Source organism: Falco cherrug, chromosome 11, assembly GCF_023634085.1.
Source record: "Falco cherrug isolate bFalChe1 chromosome 11, bFalChe1.pri, whole genome shotgun sequence".
Lineage (NCBI taxonomy): Eukaryota > Metazoa > Chordata > Aves > Falconiformes > Falconidae > Falco > Falco cherrug.
The window spans coordinates 32382700-32399124 of record NC_073707.1 but is presented as its reverse complement, the minus strand read 5'-3'; the positions used below and the strand labels follow the sequence as shown (position 1 = coordinate 32399124).

The following is a 16425-nucleotide window of genomic DNA, read 5'->3' as shown; positions in this document are numbered from 1 at the left end:
TATTCCCTATCCAGCTGCGCGACGCTGCTGGAAAACACGACTGATGCTTTGCCCTGCACGGAGCTGCCCCAGAGACTGAACCTTTGCAGCTAAGAGCGGCAGCTAAGAGCGAGTCATGCGTAAATTAAATCAGGTTGACAAGGCCGGTGGAAGGTCACCTCGTTTTTCACGCTGGCCTCTTTCCAGTTTTTAGTGGATGTCCCTACTTTTTTTTTTTTTTTTTTTTGGGGGGGGGGGAGAGGATCTTTTTGTATGCGGCTTGCAGGGAATGCGTATAGGAATTGCTTTGGGCATACAGGAATTGCCCTGGCTATATAGGAAATGCTGTGGGCATCTAGGAAATGTGGTGGGCATGCAGGAATTGCTTTGGGCAGGCTGGGAATGGGCTGTGGGAGGTGAGCAGCCCTGCTGTGCCCGTGGCCCTTCAGCTGCCGCAGCATCACAGGCCTGCGGCAGGCTGGGGTGGAGCGGGATGTGGGCTGTGCCGCTGCCTTGCTGGGGACCGTGGGGATGAAGCAGATGGCCGTAGTGGCACAGCTGATGGGATGTGAGTCTCAGCAGCAACTCGGTTTCTTCAGCCTGTGCTGAAGGGGCCAAACGTAAAATAACACAAAAACGGTGGTGACAAGGGGAGAAGGGCAGAATGTGAAATTAATTCTGTTGTACTGAAAACTCCCAATTCGCACGCCTTTTCCCAATTTATTTATTGTTATTGCTTCGCTGTGGACTCGAGTGGATTTCACTGGGAGCTGGCGGCGCCAAGCCGGCTCATGCGGAGGCTGAGCACATCCCCCGGGTTTTGAGATGCCACCGACCCACCGCGAGGGAGGGCCTTGGGGCGGCCGGGGGGCGACAGCCCGGCTGGGACGAAGGACGGGCGCTGGGGCCGGCCCTCGCCCTCCGCGCAGAGCCCGCCCCGGCCCGGCCGCGCAGGCCCCCGCCTTCCCGCGGACCCATTTTCCGTCGGGCCGGTGCTGGGGGCGCCCCCGCCGGCCGCGCGCCCCGCGCCACGTGACGCGCACGCGCAGGGCCGTTGCCCTGGTTACGGAGGAAGCCGCGGTAAGAAAATGGCCGCCCCGGCCGCTTCCCCCAGTCCCGCTTCCCTCCGGCCGCCCCGGGCTCCGGCGTGTCCTGCGGAGGTTGCTGCGGCCCGGGGGCTCCGGGGCGGATCGACCGTCGTCCTCCCGCCCCTTTCCCTTCCTCCAGTGCGGCCTGCGCGGCGCTCCCCGCCGGGGCGGGCGGCCGCGGCCTGGCCCCCGGCAGGCGGGGCGGGCGCGCGGAGGCCCCGCGGCGCGGGCGGCTGGCATGCGTGCGCTCGCGGCCCCGCGCCTGGCCCCGCGGCGGCGCGCGGCCCCGGCGGCCTCCGGCCCTGCGGCCGCCGGCAGCTGCCCGGACCCCGCCGCCGGGCGCCGGGAGGCCATGGAGCGGCGCGAGGCCATGGAGCGGCGCGGCCCCGCTCACCCGCCGCCCGAGGGGGTGCGGAAGGTACGGAACGGTGCAGGTGCGCGAGGCCCAGCACCCGCAGGCCAGATACGGCAGCAGCTGAGGGTTGGCTCACTGCCTGTGAACACCGGCACGTATGGGGTACCGTTGGGTCCTGGTTTTAGGCTGGGTGTGTGCTAGGTTTTGTCGTTACATACGGAGCGTAATGGCACGCTGCTACTGTAGGAATGGCGTAGAGGAACGTACCCATTCTGTAACAGTGTTGGCGCTGCTAGGTGAGTTTCAGATTTTACCCCGTATGGCGTGGTTTGTTGCCATAAGCTTGGAATGGCTGCAGAGCATAACATGTAATTAACAGAGCGTACATGAAACAAAGGCGCATCACTGCTAATAGGAACGAAATATTTCCCTTCGTCTTTTCTTTTATCTTCTCTTTGTGTGTGAGGCTGTTCTTTCGTTTGGGAGACCAATTATTACCAATGGAATGATGCTGATGTTTATATGGGTTAACCTACAAGGAGGCCTTTTTTATGCCGTGATGCACACAAGTGGAACACGAGTCACTTTCCGTAACACTGAAGTTTTTACTTTGGCAATAAAACACCCAGCTGTCCTCATTTTTTGGTGTGCATCTAATAATTAACAGGTAATTTAAAAGCTTTATGTACTCAGGCTAGCAAAGTCTAGAGAAATTCTCCCTTGATAGTCCAGGAAACTGTTGAGACAATTTCTGAGCCCTCAGTGATTTCTGAGAATTGAAGGATGGGTAAGATAGCTGAAGGAAGGGAAAACCAATACTTTCCCCTAAAAAATGGGGAGGGGAAAAACCTGGGAAACTTCCAGACTCCTTATCAGCTGTGTTGGTAGCAGGAAACATATCAGGTATGTTTATTTAGAAACCAGTTTGCAAGCATCAACGGGATAAGGTGATTGGCAAAAATCAGTGCAAGTTTCTCAGAAAAGCAGTTGTCCCAAATTGTTGGATGAAGTACATCAGGGGAATTGTTCTGGATCTAGTACTGCTCAATATCTCTATTCATGGCTTAAGGCTGTAGTTTGGCAGCACTTAAACTGCCTGTCTTTCGTTTGGATCAGTTCCTGATCTGTGTGCTATGTGTATGCTAGCACAAGGAGGAGGCAGGTGTGAGTGCAGGCAGAAACTGGGAACAGAAAGGGTGTGACATTATTTCTTTCTTTCTTTCAGGAGTGTTGGTGCCTGCTGTTTTTCATTGAGCTAGGATCATAAGGAATACACTGATGCCAGTCAGGGAAGGGTCGTGAGCACTCTAGGAAAAGCATTAAGCTTCATATTCATAGTAAGAATAAGACATATTTAAAAAGAGTAAACCCATTGCATAATACAAAATGCATAGTAACTGATTAAGCTTCCTTGTCACTTGTCAAACTGAACACTGAAGTCTGTAATTGGGTCGTAAGCAGAATAACATTAACAGTTAATTGTAGTAATTGCATGTGAAACTTGGGCCTTCATTATTCCTCCCTTCAGGGTGGTTGACATATTTCTTCTGAGCTGCAGTATTTAAGGAAAATAATGTGACTGATGGGAATTTAGCAAGGAGCTTAAAAATCTTGACCTTCTAGCAAGGGATAATAGAGCAGGGTTTACTTATTCTGGCAAATTCTTGAGTAGCAATATTCACATGTGTAGGAAGGTGACAGTTGTCCTTCATCTCCAGCTGCAAGTTAATCCAGGGGAGTTGTGAAATTCTTCCAGTTGATACTGTGGGGGACAAGCAAGGCAAAGTTTTGCTTTGGAGTAGAGGACTGTGCAGGCAATCTCTTCAGATCTCTTCCAGTTCTACAGTAGATCTTTCATTAAAAGATCTGTATTCAGAAGACAGAGTATTTCTAGGTATGTACATCAATAGGCTTATGTTCCTGTCTCATCCTACCCTGCACCTCCGTGTGAAGGTATGTGAGCTCTAAGGCAATTACAGCCCAAGGTTTTGGCATCGGTTAAGTGTCAGGGGTTTACATATCCTTTGCTGCTGCTTGTCTCTTCACTCAGTTGATTTGCGTTGTAGTTGCAGTATAGTTACAAGATACAGAGCTAGATTACAAGTCATTCTCACAATTTCCTGTCCTTGTATTGTCTATCTTTTATGTACAGATGTTCCTTTTCTCTTCCTATTCTCTGCTCCTTGGGTTTTATAGCATTTCTTTTGGAATCTCTCTTTTAGAAAGCAGAACTTGTGCCAGCTGTAAGTTGCTCTGCCAAACTGAGCACATGCTCCCAACATGCAGCTTGCATGCCAAAGGAATGTGTGTATCTGGAGGGAGTGTGTTAAGCACTGTGATTTCAGCTGCAGAATGAAGAATACTGCCACTTGCTAGTGGCCGTTTTGAGCTGGCTTCTAGGAGGTTGGGTTGTAGTGCTGACAATGGATCAAGCAGCTGTCTCGAAAGGATGCAAACCAGAGTGCCCTCATCGTTCTTCTCCTTCGTCCTCTTTGTGGATGGATCTTCAGAAGCTGCTTATCAATACCTGCAGCAGTGACATAGCTGCCTCCAAAATTGCACTCTTCTGGAGGACAGTACGGAGAGGAAAAGGGGAAGGGAACATCTTGTGCCAACCTATAGCAGACTGTTCTCCTGCCAGAGTTTGCCAGAGAGGAAGACCCTGTAAAGCCATGGATGTTGTGGCAGAAGTTGAAATAGATGGACCATTTGCAGACTGGGTCCAGTAGGTGTTATCTGCAATGTTTATTACATTTTAAAGGAAGTTTTAATCTAGAGGGGAAGAGATTTCTTGGTATTTTGTCAATGTAATGATAGATATGGAGGGACTTTGGTTCTTCAGGTTGTGATCAATTTTGCCTTAGAGAGAATCATGTAAGAATTTTACATGGCCCTGCTTCTGTCTTTCTCTCCCATTCCTTCTACTGCTCTCATACCTCTTTCACACAATATGCATTGCAAGATGGGTGCTAAATGAAAAAAAACCCACCAAAACCCAGGCAAATAAACATCCACATGTCCATTATTAAAGCTTATAGTATTGTTTGTATTTACAGTTGCATGCTTCTTAGAAACTAATTATTAGTAAGAGTCTAAATCATGGTTTGTTTCTTAAAATATATATCTATATCTTGAAAAAAGCCCAGAGTTGTGACTTTGCCTGTTAGCAGCTTGGTTACCAAACTGAGCAATGTTTATCAGTGTTAGAAGTCAGCAGGAGTTGGTTTTCCCTGCAGGTTTCGAAGGAAGCTGTGCCACGTGGTGTGGTGTGGTGGTGGCGGGAACGTGGAGAACAGCTGCTACTGGTTTGGCAGCAGACCTTGGGAAACTGGTAACTTCCCGGGAGGGAAGTAACCAGGTCAGTCAGTGGCAAAGTCCAAGCTGTAGCTTATGTTCTCTTCTGTGACAGTTTTTGGGGAGGGTATTCTCTATCTCCTAGCTTTATTTTAGGGATGCTTGTGTACTTCTGGGAAGTGGTGCTTGCTATCTGGTGTGCCAGATCGCAGGTGTTTCAGCTGAATAAGTTGGCTGGTCTGCCTCAGTAGAGCCCTACATTTTCGCTAACTGTTGTCACAGGACTGTAGAAAGAACTTTGCAGAGATCACTGGCTCGTAATGCATGCTTTTTCATGTATTAACATGTCTTAAAGTTTATGCCATCGAACTCAATCTGAGAGGTATCATAGCACTCTGGATGCTAAAAAAGAAGTTATTGTTTCATTTACTCCAACGTTTTAGATGTGTTTTTATGGAGTTCTGTTTTTGTTGTTTGGGTTTGGTGTTTTTGTTTGTTTACTTATTTTTCCTCAAGAGGAAAGAAGACTGTCATATTTCACCTTTAGTTGTTTGTTGCTAGTGATAGATGAATCTTTCATATGCTTGTGAACTTGTAAATTTCTGTTTGTTTCAGCATTGTTGTTCAATCAGTGTAAGTAGATGGGAAGATGAGGTTTTACCCTGAAGATGTAACTGAAATGGGAAACAGAATAGCAGTAAAATGACCCCGAGTTCTCCAAGCAGCAAACAAAACCTTATATTTAATTTTATATTTTATTTGGCAAATAAATAACCTTTGCTCAACATAAATCATAAAATTAATTGAGCACAAGATGCCCCTACAGATTAGTAGTTCTGCCACCCTGGGAGCTTAAGAAAGCAAGCAGAGCAGGCACTTTGAAGCTGCATTACACATCAGTACAGAACATTCCGTGGTATCCAACTATCCACAAAACATCACGTACATTACTAGTAGCAAATGATTACTCATTAGATTTGCCACGTGTGCTATAGATTGGGCACGTTATGGTATCTTTATGAGCATGTTATGTTATCTTTTAATTTTTCTTGCTATCTTTGAACCTGGGGGTATTACATAGTTCCGCTTGTGTTATATAGCTAAAGAACCTGTCCCATCCACCAAGACTAGCTTTGTAGAAGTGAACAACATAGCAATCTATTTATTACTTACAATATGGATATCGATATGGATTTAGAAGCACCAGCATTTCCATTTGTGCCCTCCAGATAAACATGGTAGCTTTTGCATGCAGAATGGCAGGAGGCCTTTTCAGAGTCCTGTTGTCATGCACCTTATGAATGCTTCCTAAGATGATGTTCATGAGTTGCCCTATGCCCACTGAGATTTTCAATACTTGGCTATAGAAAGTATTGATATTTGGGATGTCAAGCTTCAGCTATGTGACTATTCTGAGCATCTATAATGTGCTTTGGAAATACATGTTAGAAAATATCTGCTTATTTTTGGTGTAAGCCCACATGTTAGAGCCTGAAGAGGTGGGAAGCTCTCGACAGGGAACTGGTTACCTGTGGACCTGCGGTTCATTTGGGAAAACCAGCTCCCAGAGAGTAAAGGCAGCCTACTTTGTTACCACTGTGTGTGGTGGTATCAGAGCATTTGTGAAAGCAGATATTCTCAACTGACACCAGCCTTCTGTTCTTAATGTGAGAATTCTGGAGCCACTGCTGGTCACCTAGGGCAGCGAAGCATTTTTATCTCTTGCTATACTCATAAGGCTAGGGCTGTATTCACTATATTCAAACTTTTCTACCCTTTCTGCAACCAGTGTCCAAGTATGTTGCTAGGAATTGGAGGGATTATCATCTCTCTTGCATCACAAGCAGTTGGGTTGTAGCTAGGAGGGGCTTTCGAATGTCTGCAACTGCAGGTGCAAAAAAGTCAGCATTTGTCAGGCAAAGTTTTGTAGGCAAAACATGGTTAACAATGGGTTAAATTATCTTTTGTCTGCACAGGCATTACATTTTGTTGCCATGTACTGTGGTTCAGTTTATAAGAACTCTCTGCTCCATGTTGCTCTGGAGAGCCGGAGTGTGCCCTAACACATCCTGAAAGAGCTTATGAGCACCAGGAAGGTCTGCATGGCCTGTTGGACATGTGTTAGATATTTGCAGGGCTTGTGTGAGTGTGTGCAGTTACTAGCAATGCAGTACAGTCTTTTATGATTCATTAGTCTGCTTTACTCACAGGCAGGAAAAAATTAAAGCTACCTGAAATCTGAGTATTATTTCCTGTCGTGACAAACTGATTATTTCAGGGCATGTTTTGAATGAAACTTTTGAGAGCAGGACATTCTGTTTTTACTACAAGCCTATTTCTATACTACTCATATGTATTCAAAGAAAGTACTGTGATTTTTATTTTGCAACTGCTATTTTATGGAAGTGGAGCAAATAATTATGTATGCAGTATGGCTTGGCATTACAATCTATATTACTTTCTGAGTAGATTCTGATTGAAAACTTGACTCAGATTAAACTTTTTTTTAGAAAGTGAAGTTTCTACTGAGACTCTTAAAAATCTTTCTTTGAATAAAAAAAAGACCAATTTAAATCAAATAACTCTTCTGTTTTGCGTATACAGCACATGACTCCAGTTTCTTCTTAGAAAATTGTGTGGTTTGAGTAATGATTTCTTTTTTGTCATAGGGATTGGCTAGTTCATCAGGAGAGAGACAAGAAGCATGAGAGAAATGAAAGTAGTATGGGAGAGGAGGAGTAAACTGAAAAGAAAGTAAATTCAGGTAATAAGGTAGAATCAAGTAGAGGTACAATAAAACAATCAACATACAGGAATAATTTAAGTGCACCCAGCGTGATGTTTGGTTTTGTTTGGCTTTTTTTTTTTTTTTCCTTGAGCTTTACATATTGTTCTGCTACAAGTGTAGCTTGGACAAATTTGGTTTTTTTGTGATTTGGCCAGTCCTTGCTAAAGCAGTCTCAGTCCTGACAGATTTGACTGGGGAGGGAGCAAGAGCTGTTGTTACTGCCTTACCTGCCTGAGGAGCACTGGGTGAATGCAAGGAGGATGATGAATGCTGCAGTTCCCTTAGGCTCTACCTTCCCTGCAGTGTAAAAATTAATGTACAAGGAGTACATCTGTGCTCATGGCTCTATGTTCTGGGTTTTTTTCACTGATGCACAGGAATGTATTTAAAGCTCTTTAAAAGTATCGCATTAATTGAGGACTGAAGTTCTGGCTTTTAAGAGTCGTGGCTATTTATTAGCTGCTTGTAACGGACTGTTTCTGCCATAAGTGATCCATATGCTGAATGTTGTAATCCCAAAGCACTGCTAAGAGAGTAAGTAGATAATTTTTCTTTTAACAAGAATTTAGCTCTTTAGCGTGGTAATTTTTATGGGTGGAATCTGAAATATCAGAGGAGAAGAATAGTAGTGTGCTACTGATGCTCCCTGTAGTTATATGGTCAGGTTGAAAGGATATAAATTCCTGTCTTGTCATTCAAAAGACTAAAAAAGGTCTAGACCACCACCAAAGTATTTTTTTTCTTTTTTTCCTTATAACTTGGGCTCTACAGATGCTTACTGTACGGCGTCAGACACGTAATTTGAGTGACTATCCATCTTGGCTCAGCTCTCCTCTCACTCTTGGTAGCTAAAGAAATCTAGGTAACCATGGAATAATATTAATTCTTCCAAAAGCAAATGCAGGTCTGAGTTGAAATGACTCCCACAGATGCTGTAGTGGAACAGCTAGAAATGCTACCTTGCGATACAGTTTGTTCTGGATATAGGTCTTGTCCTTTCGTTATAGCATCTGGTGTAATGTGTATCAGAACTGTAGCTCAAAATCTTATGGGTCAAATATCTTCCTAGTTCAAGCACTTTTTCCTCAGTGAGCCTGTTTTTATGTTATTGTGCACACAGTACTACTGTTGTGCTAACTCAAATAGGGTTTTTTTTTCTATCCCTCTGTTGGCTTTTCAAGTCCTGTTTGCCCTGAGTTTCCCTGTTCCAAGCAGACCAAAACCTGGTCAATAGTAAAGTTACTTTCTGTTTGGGTTTTTTATTTCTAATTGTGGGGGTTTTTTATTCACTGATTATTGTCACTGCTAAGGACAGACCCAGTACCCTTTCTAGTTAGTGCTCTGATAGTTTCCTTTTCTATTCCTTTCAAACTCTGCTTTTCTGCTGTTCCCCCCACTTTTCATTTGGGAAGATGACAGCAGTCATTTGATCAAATGTAAACAGTGAAATACGGAATCTGAAACCATAGATCATTGTGTGTATACACAGTGGTTACTTAGCGATAATATTATTCCAGAAAAGGTAGCTTTGTAAGCATAAGAACTAATGAAAATTTGTTTCCTACAGACTTCTGTGTAATGGTTGATCAGCTTTGATGTCTAAGATACAAGCTCTAATGGAATCTTTTCTCCTGGACAGACCACTTACAAGGCTCTCTCCTATGTGGATTATCTGATAAGGACTGCACTCACACTCCAGAGTTTTCTTCAACAGAGAACTTACAAAGACTTTATATTGCTTTAGACACTTAAATGTTTCTGCCCTCAGTGTCAGAATTGGTTATAAAAGACTAAAGATTCTGGTTCACAAATTATTGAATGGTGGAAATAAAGAAATACACACATAGATGAAGTGATGTTATTTCTTTTGGAAACTGTGCAAAACCCCAAAACACTTTGTAAGTAGTCTGCAAAGCTATAAAATGCTTTCCTGCTCTGACTTTTAAATTGGTGTAGCTCTAAGATATCTTTGTCATTGTTTTGGCTGAATGAAATCAGCATCTACAGCTTGTCTGTGTGAAGCTTCAGTAGCTTCTGAAATATGTCCAACCAGCTCAGGAATTTCAGGAGGTATTTTGAGTATCAATGAGGAGAACTTGTGTTGTAATGTTAACAATGCAAGAGAAGGGTGAAGCAAAAAGGAAAAGAAAAAAATGAGATAGTCCTGCTTGTGATTTGACTACTACAGGCATGAGAGAAGAATCTTGGATTTAGGATGAAGATTCAGATTAGTATACCCCTTGCTTTTTGGAGCTGTTCACTTTTAACTGAGTCCTGTTAATTTTCTAGGCATATTGGGTATATGTGTGCTGGATTTAAATTAGTTGGCTTGCTTATTGGTGTTAATCTACTGCAGCATGGAATTTAGTTTGGGCTAGCTTGCCTGTTGAGCATCACTCAACCCACACCAAATTCATTACCGGTATTAGGAAACTGCTACTTATCCTACAGATATAGATCGAACTAGTTTTAAAATATCTGTACGGTATATTGCAGTGGTTGCAGATAATTGTGCACGTACAGAAGCAAGGTTCTGGTTCAAAGACAGAACTTTCTTTCCTTACAGCAGTAATACAAAGCCCTCAGGCTTTCCTGTGATTCTTTTTGACTATGTAGCAACTAATTTAAAAATCCAACCTGATCTGAAGTCCTTTCAAGTTTTTACTTCACCTGAGGAGTGGATATGAAGAGAAAGGGACCCATTTCCCACTAAGTCCAGATAAGTCCAGATAGATAATATTTATTGTTCTATGACTTCATTTATTTTTAAGTTCAGTAACAAAACTAAATTTGAGAACTTGTATAAAACATTTTCAGTTCGGGACCCCAATTTTTTTACTTTGTTTTTAATCCTAGTACTCAGTGAAATTTTTATAACCATTTATTTGAAAGACAGCAGTGGTGGTGCTGCATGAGAGCACAATGTTCTTTTTGGGATAAGAGCCCCCCTCCTGTGCTCCTTATAACAGCTCATTTTGTCCTTTTTCAATATAGTAATTTTAGTGCTTTGGAACTTTATGGTAGTTACCCTGAATAACAGTTTCATATTTCCAAGCACAGTTTGCAGCTGCCAGGAAAAATAAACTTGCATTTTCAGCTCATTCAGAGCAACTGTAACTAGGGGTATTTTAAACTGGGGCAAAACTAAGAAATTGGAAAATAAAGCTTGGCCTGGTAATTCCAGGGCATTCTGAAATATCATTTTCATCAAGCTATATTTAAAGTGCTAAAGATTATTGAATCATGGGATAATGTCTTTAGTTTGTAACTTCTGAAAGCTGTTTTCTTTCATGTAAGTGTGATTTCTTTCAGCTTACCCCAATGTCTCAAAATGTCTTTTTTTCTGTAAAACAAGGGTTTCTTACATTCTTTGACTTAAACTGCAGTTTTCCAGCTTTCTGTTTTTTGTAAGTCATTGCGTTAAAATCCTTATAGCAGTTGATAACTGCAAGAAAGGTTCAAGTGTGTTTTAAGCTCTCAATACACAACCACAGCACTGCTCTTCCAGCTGCCACCCGTTTTCCATCTTTCATGTCTCCAAGCTTACCAATACCTTTTTATATTTATTGCTCTGAGGTTGTCTGTCTAGCTGTATTATGAGTATCCTCTGATCTGGTCTTAATTTGAACCATCTCCTCTCAAATGCATTTATGCTGTGACCCAAGAAGAGAGTAAAACCTGTCATGTTCAGGGATCTGTGCTGGTAAGCAGATGCTTACGTCTCCCCTGCTGAAGTGTCAGATCAGACCTGCTTGGGTTGGTCTGGCTGATTTATTTACTTGATCTCAATTTCTCGTGCAGGTTCAGTTCTGCCTCACTTGTGAACTAAGCATTTTTTTCGAAGTGAAAATGATTAAAATATACAGGAATAACTGATATACTGAGTAATAAGTATGTATCAAAGCCAGAGTACATCTCTCTGTTCGTATTTATGAAGGCTTGCTTACTGCAAAGCTTAATAATTTGATGATACTGACAAAAGTGTTTTTCAAGTTAAGAAGTTAGCTTTCAATTAGAGGTGTATTACATGCTCTGTATTTTTTTAATCAGTGGTGAATACTTCATACCTAGTAAATGGGCAACATTTTCCACAACATTCAGGTACCATGGGCGCTACATCATATTAATTAGTCCCTTACTCATTTGAATTATTTTTGTAAAGACTGCTGGATTACATCATTCTGTTCACTTTCCACTTTTCATCTTGTCTACTTCAATTGGAGTTGTCAAAACCCCACAGTAAATAACATTTTTCTGGCTCAGGCGATCACAGATTCATTAAGGAGAGAACTATGTAAAAGCCAGCGTTTTATTTTAAATTAATGCATCAAACATAATTCAGAGATACTTCAGTTTAGAATTCCAGTGGGATTTCCCACATAGTAAATTGCCATATTCGATGTATCTTGTGAAGGTTCCAGTAAGTGGAAGTACTGCTGTAGCTTGATTTCATTTTGCTAATGCAGAGTTTTGTCTCTTATTATTTGTTAAAGCAATAAGACCGTCTGACTATAAATGCTCCAGAGCAGTAAACAGTTTAAACTACTCAGGTTTATTATTGTTTAGCATCATTCAGTGGTGGGGGTTTTTTTGTTCAGCTTGTTTCTTACAATCAATCTTACCATTTTTTTCTGTTTCTAGATGTCCCGGGACGAGACAGTGTGTAAATACTGTGGGGTCAGCTATTTGATACTTCATGAATTTAAGGCGATGGAAGAAAAAGTAAAAGCAATGGAAAAGGAGATTAAATTTTATGAAGGAAGTATAGAACGAGAAAAAGGACTTCAAGCAGAACTGCAGTCTCTTTACCAAGACCTTGAACACTATCGAGCTGACAGTGAATCAAAAACAGAAAGGTCAGAGCATATTATCTAGTCTGATGTTATTCTTGTGTATGTGTATTAGGTAATTTCATTCCAAAGATGTTTAAAATACAAATAAGATTAGTCTGTCTTTTCTCAGATGTAACATATGTACTGTAATACTTAATTTAAATCATCCTTCATAATATTCTCTGAAAGCAAGTTTTAAATTCCTTAATAGTTTAGAAACAGTCAATATATTTAAAGTGGAAGAAAGGCCAGAAGTCATTTCAGAGGTATTTCCCCTGCACACGCTCCCAAAGGGAAATAATCAAACATTTGATCTTATCATTTTTGTAATAAAGTTGTAATGTTTTATGTGAAATTCCACAGTTTGGGGAGTTTCACAGTTCTGAAATTTTTGCTTGTGGTCTCATAGTAAAAGTAAAAAATCAGCCGCATTCCTACCCTGAGAAGCTTACAGTTCCCTCTCTGAGGGACTGATACAGAATACTAAAGCAATTAGAAGATCTTGGGTACTGCTTGTTCTGTTGTTCCTCAGAAACAGGTGTTTGCAAATGCTTACTGGTAAGTATGTGAAGGTCCCGATTAAAGGGGGAGTTTTGTACTCCTAAGAGCTCCAGTAGTTAACAATAGACCTCAGAGCCGTATTTATATTTTTAGGGCACAATGATTGGAACCTTAAAGTGTGTTCTCTTCCAGCTCATATTTAGAGGCTTTTGTTGTGTTCTTCTGCTTTATCACATCATGATAACTTTCAACTTGGAACAGGAAGTTCAAAGTTTCAAGTATGAAAATATTTGTCCTTTTGATGCATCTACAGAACAGCTTTCGTTCCAAAGACTTCAGATTGGCACACCAAAAATAAAAGTTCATTTGGGGGTAGATGTGAGAAAACAAAACATAAACCAAAAGTTTTAAAGACTGTTTTTTCCCTCTGCCCTTCCCTCATTCATTATTTCTAATATATTTGGGTTTGCAGTAAAGGGTGCAAAGCTAGCTATATCCAAACTAGCATTAAAATACATGGCTGATCCATGTACTGTAAGTGCATTACTGCAGCAGTCCAGACAGCAACAGTGGCTGCAGAACCTGGTGTCCACCTGTGTCAGGTTTTGTGCCACCATTATTAGAGTGCCATCAGGTTCACAACCGTGAACTTTAGGCTAGCTTGTTAGCTTTGATATGTCAATCATAGAGTAGTTTGGGTTTGGAGGGGCCTTAAAGATCAAGTAGTTCCGACCCCGCTGCCATGAGGAGGGACATCTTCCACTAGATCAGGTTGCTTAGAGCTCCATCCAACCATCCATCCATCATCAGCAGTTATTTCCAATGGATGAAGAACTTGGACTGAGAGGGAAATTGTTGTAGTCAATATGAATATTTTATAATATAATTAGCATTACGGGTGTTTTTTCTAGTCTTATTTTTGCTGTAGGATTTCTGGACTGATATTTGTTTTTCCTAATGAACCTTCTGTTGCTTTTATGCTGGTTTATGACACCATGAAAATATAACAAATTTCATAATACCAAATTGTATATCTTCTGCACTGTTCTGTGAAAGAAATACAAGTGTGTTTTGGCCTCTTCCAGACCTGAAGCCCTGAGGGACTGCCTTTCCTTTTTTATCTCTTGTCTTCTATTCTTCATAGTCAGATTTAAGGTGGATACTATGTACTGGTTTTCTGTATCCTAATTCTCTATCCTTGTATTTTGCAATCTATTGTTATATTCCACTGATTGTTTACAGTAGGACTATAAACATTGATATTTATAGTTGGTTAATAAAAGATACTTTATAAAAAAGCAGTTGCTGAAGTTGACGACTAATAGAATAATGTGGTACAAACAAGGGCGTCTTTGTAAACAAATTTCTGGGTAATTTCTTGCTTGTCTGAATTAAACTGTTTGTTGGAAGCTTTTTGTAAGAATAAGATTATAATTTTAATTATCAGCTCAGTCATTTTGATTCTGAAGACCCCCAATAGGGGTGTTTCTTGCATGATCAGTTCATACCTGCTAGCAAGCAATCTAGGACTGGTGATGGGCATTTTGAGTATTGAAGTGCTTTGAAGAGATTGGACTGGAATGCTTTGGAAACACTACAGAAGGACAACTACAGTTTGTCTATAGGTGAAGCACTCAAATCCATTTACTTTTCTTTTTGCAAATCACTCATACATTAAGAATTTAATGTTGCTATTAATGGATTTACTTAGGCTTGTGTTTAGTAATATTACTAATAAAAGATTAATTTTAAAACACAAGTTCACACAAAGTTGAGCAAAACACATTTATCTTGTAGATCACTCTACTCATAGTGTTTCTTGCAATACGTTTTTCATTTGAACTGAACATCCTGCAGCCCCCCCATTATTCAATGTTTTCTTTGGTTTAACATTGTATTTTTGAAGAGTGCATTTGCTCCTTGTTCCTTTAATGGCTCTGGGTGGCAGTTATGGTGGCAGTATTCTGTGTGTTAGCATATGCAGTGACAGCACATTCTTCTTGTTGAGGATCCTTTGCCAGAGGTAAACTTAAAATTTCATTTAGCTGACTTCTTGTAGTAAAGCTGAAATAGTTAATAACATTTTTATCTCTGCATTTTTTTTCCTGTAAGACTTGACTTGATTTAAAACCTGCTGAAATCAAGTGGAATACCTTCAGTATGCTTTCATTCAGGCTGTAAATCAACTATTGTGCCTTGTTAAGTAACTTGTCTAAATACTCCTTATCTCTTCTTTACTATCCTGGGCCTCTCTTGTTACCTTGTGCTGTTGGCATAAACTAACTACACAACATACTATCTTCTGGTTCTTGCAAGGTTGACAAATCATTCCTCTCAAACTGCAAATGTTTATCAGAAGCCAAATATGCCTCTCTTTGTTTTATCTCTGGTAGACCAAGAGATTTAATCTTTCTTGTTAGTTGCAGACAGTTTCAGTTTTGTATTCCTTTTAGGTTAAAGTGTTGCTGTTGTTTGTACTTGTGGTTAACCTTGAAAGCCACCTGGGAACCTGAGCTTTTGCAGAAATTAGTTATCTACCCTTAGGGATTTTGTCAGAAGAAGGGAAACTAACCATCATGCAGTTAACTACACTACTTTGGTTTAGCTATTCAAGTGTTATTCAATGTTAAAATCGCTTTAATTCCAGAATACTTGCATGAGAGCTGTTCCTGAAGGGCTGTGGCTAGCTTGAAATAGCAATGCTGGTCAATACACGTGCCAACTTGAGGTAGGCTGTGCAGCTGGTACCGCGTTGTGCTCTGTGCTGCTGGGTCCTCTTCTACGGGAGCCTGGCTGCTGCCTACAAGAGCAATGATTCATGCTTAGTTAAGCTGAATCACTGGTGTGTCATTTGACTGACTGATTTTGATCTGTTAGCTCTTTAGACATATTAGTAACGGGCACTTTCATTGGGGTCTTACTTCTGTAATTCATTGGAGATACAAGTATGATTTGATTTAGCCGTGTCTGTGTGGGACTCACCCCAGATTCCTGGAGTCCCTAGAGCTGAGTTTATGAACAGCTTTTCTCTGGTGATGGCTTTTGACATTTGTGACACTGCACAAGGGGTTTACACAGTATTTGTGGTGTGACTTTTGATAATTCTTGCAACATCCAACATAAGAAATGTAAAATAGATTTAAATAGTAAAGATGCTCTTTAAAGGTATAGTAGTGCTGTATATCATGAGTGGGACAAGGAGCAAAAAACTTCTATGATGTTTAGACACGTGAGGAGGTGTATAGATACCACTTAGCGAGTCCTATGTCAAAGGTCCCTTGTAAACAGATTCCTGGAAGCTTTTCTACAAATCTACAGGAGTTACTTGTTGGTTACTACTGTGAGACTTATGCTGCTGAGTCATGCGTGTAGATGTTGAAAATTTTATCCATAAATAATAAAATCTTAAAGTGAATGTGAACCTAACATTGTAACTTGGGAAACAGTCCATATTTGTGCTTTTTTGCATATGTTTTCTTGAGTTTATTAGTTCCTACCACAATAGCAAAACTTAATACTGTGGAAAACCCTTTGTTATTGAACTTGCCTAAAATAAATCTTTTTTGCAACATGATTGCTTAGGAAAGC

General features: G+C 41.1%; 1 protein-coding gene across 4 annotated transcripts in view; it reads left to right on the top strand.

Annotated features, from left to right (window-relative positions):
- The first annotated feature begins 525 nt into the window (after positions 1–525).
- Positions 526–16425, top strand: part of LEKR1 (leucine, glutamate and lysine rich 1) — a 59637-nt gene continuing 43737 nt past the window's right edge. The window contains exons 1-2 of one of the 4 annotated variants that reach the window (XM_027806631.2): positions 526–1485; positions 12146–12360. In XM_027806631.2, coding sequence (XP_027662432.2) covers positions 805–1485; positions 12146–12360 — 896 coding nt within the window. In that variant the 5' untranslated portion in view covers positions 526–804. The other 3 variants (XM_027806634.2, XM_027806633.2, XM_055723739.1) reach the window with 3 other exon arrangements.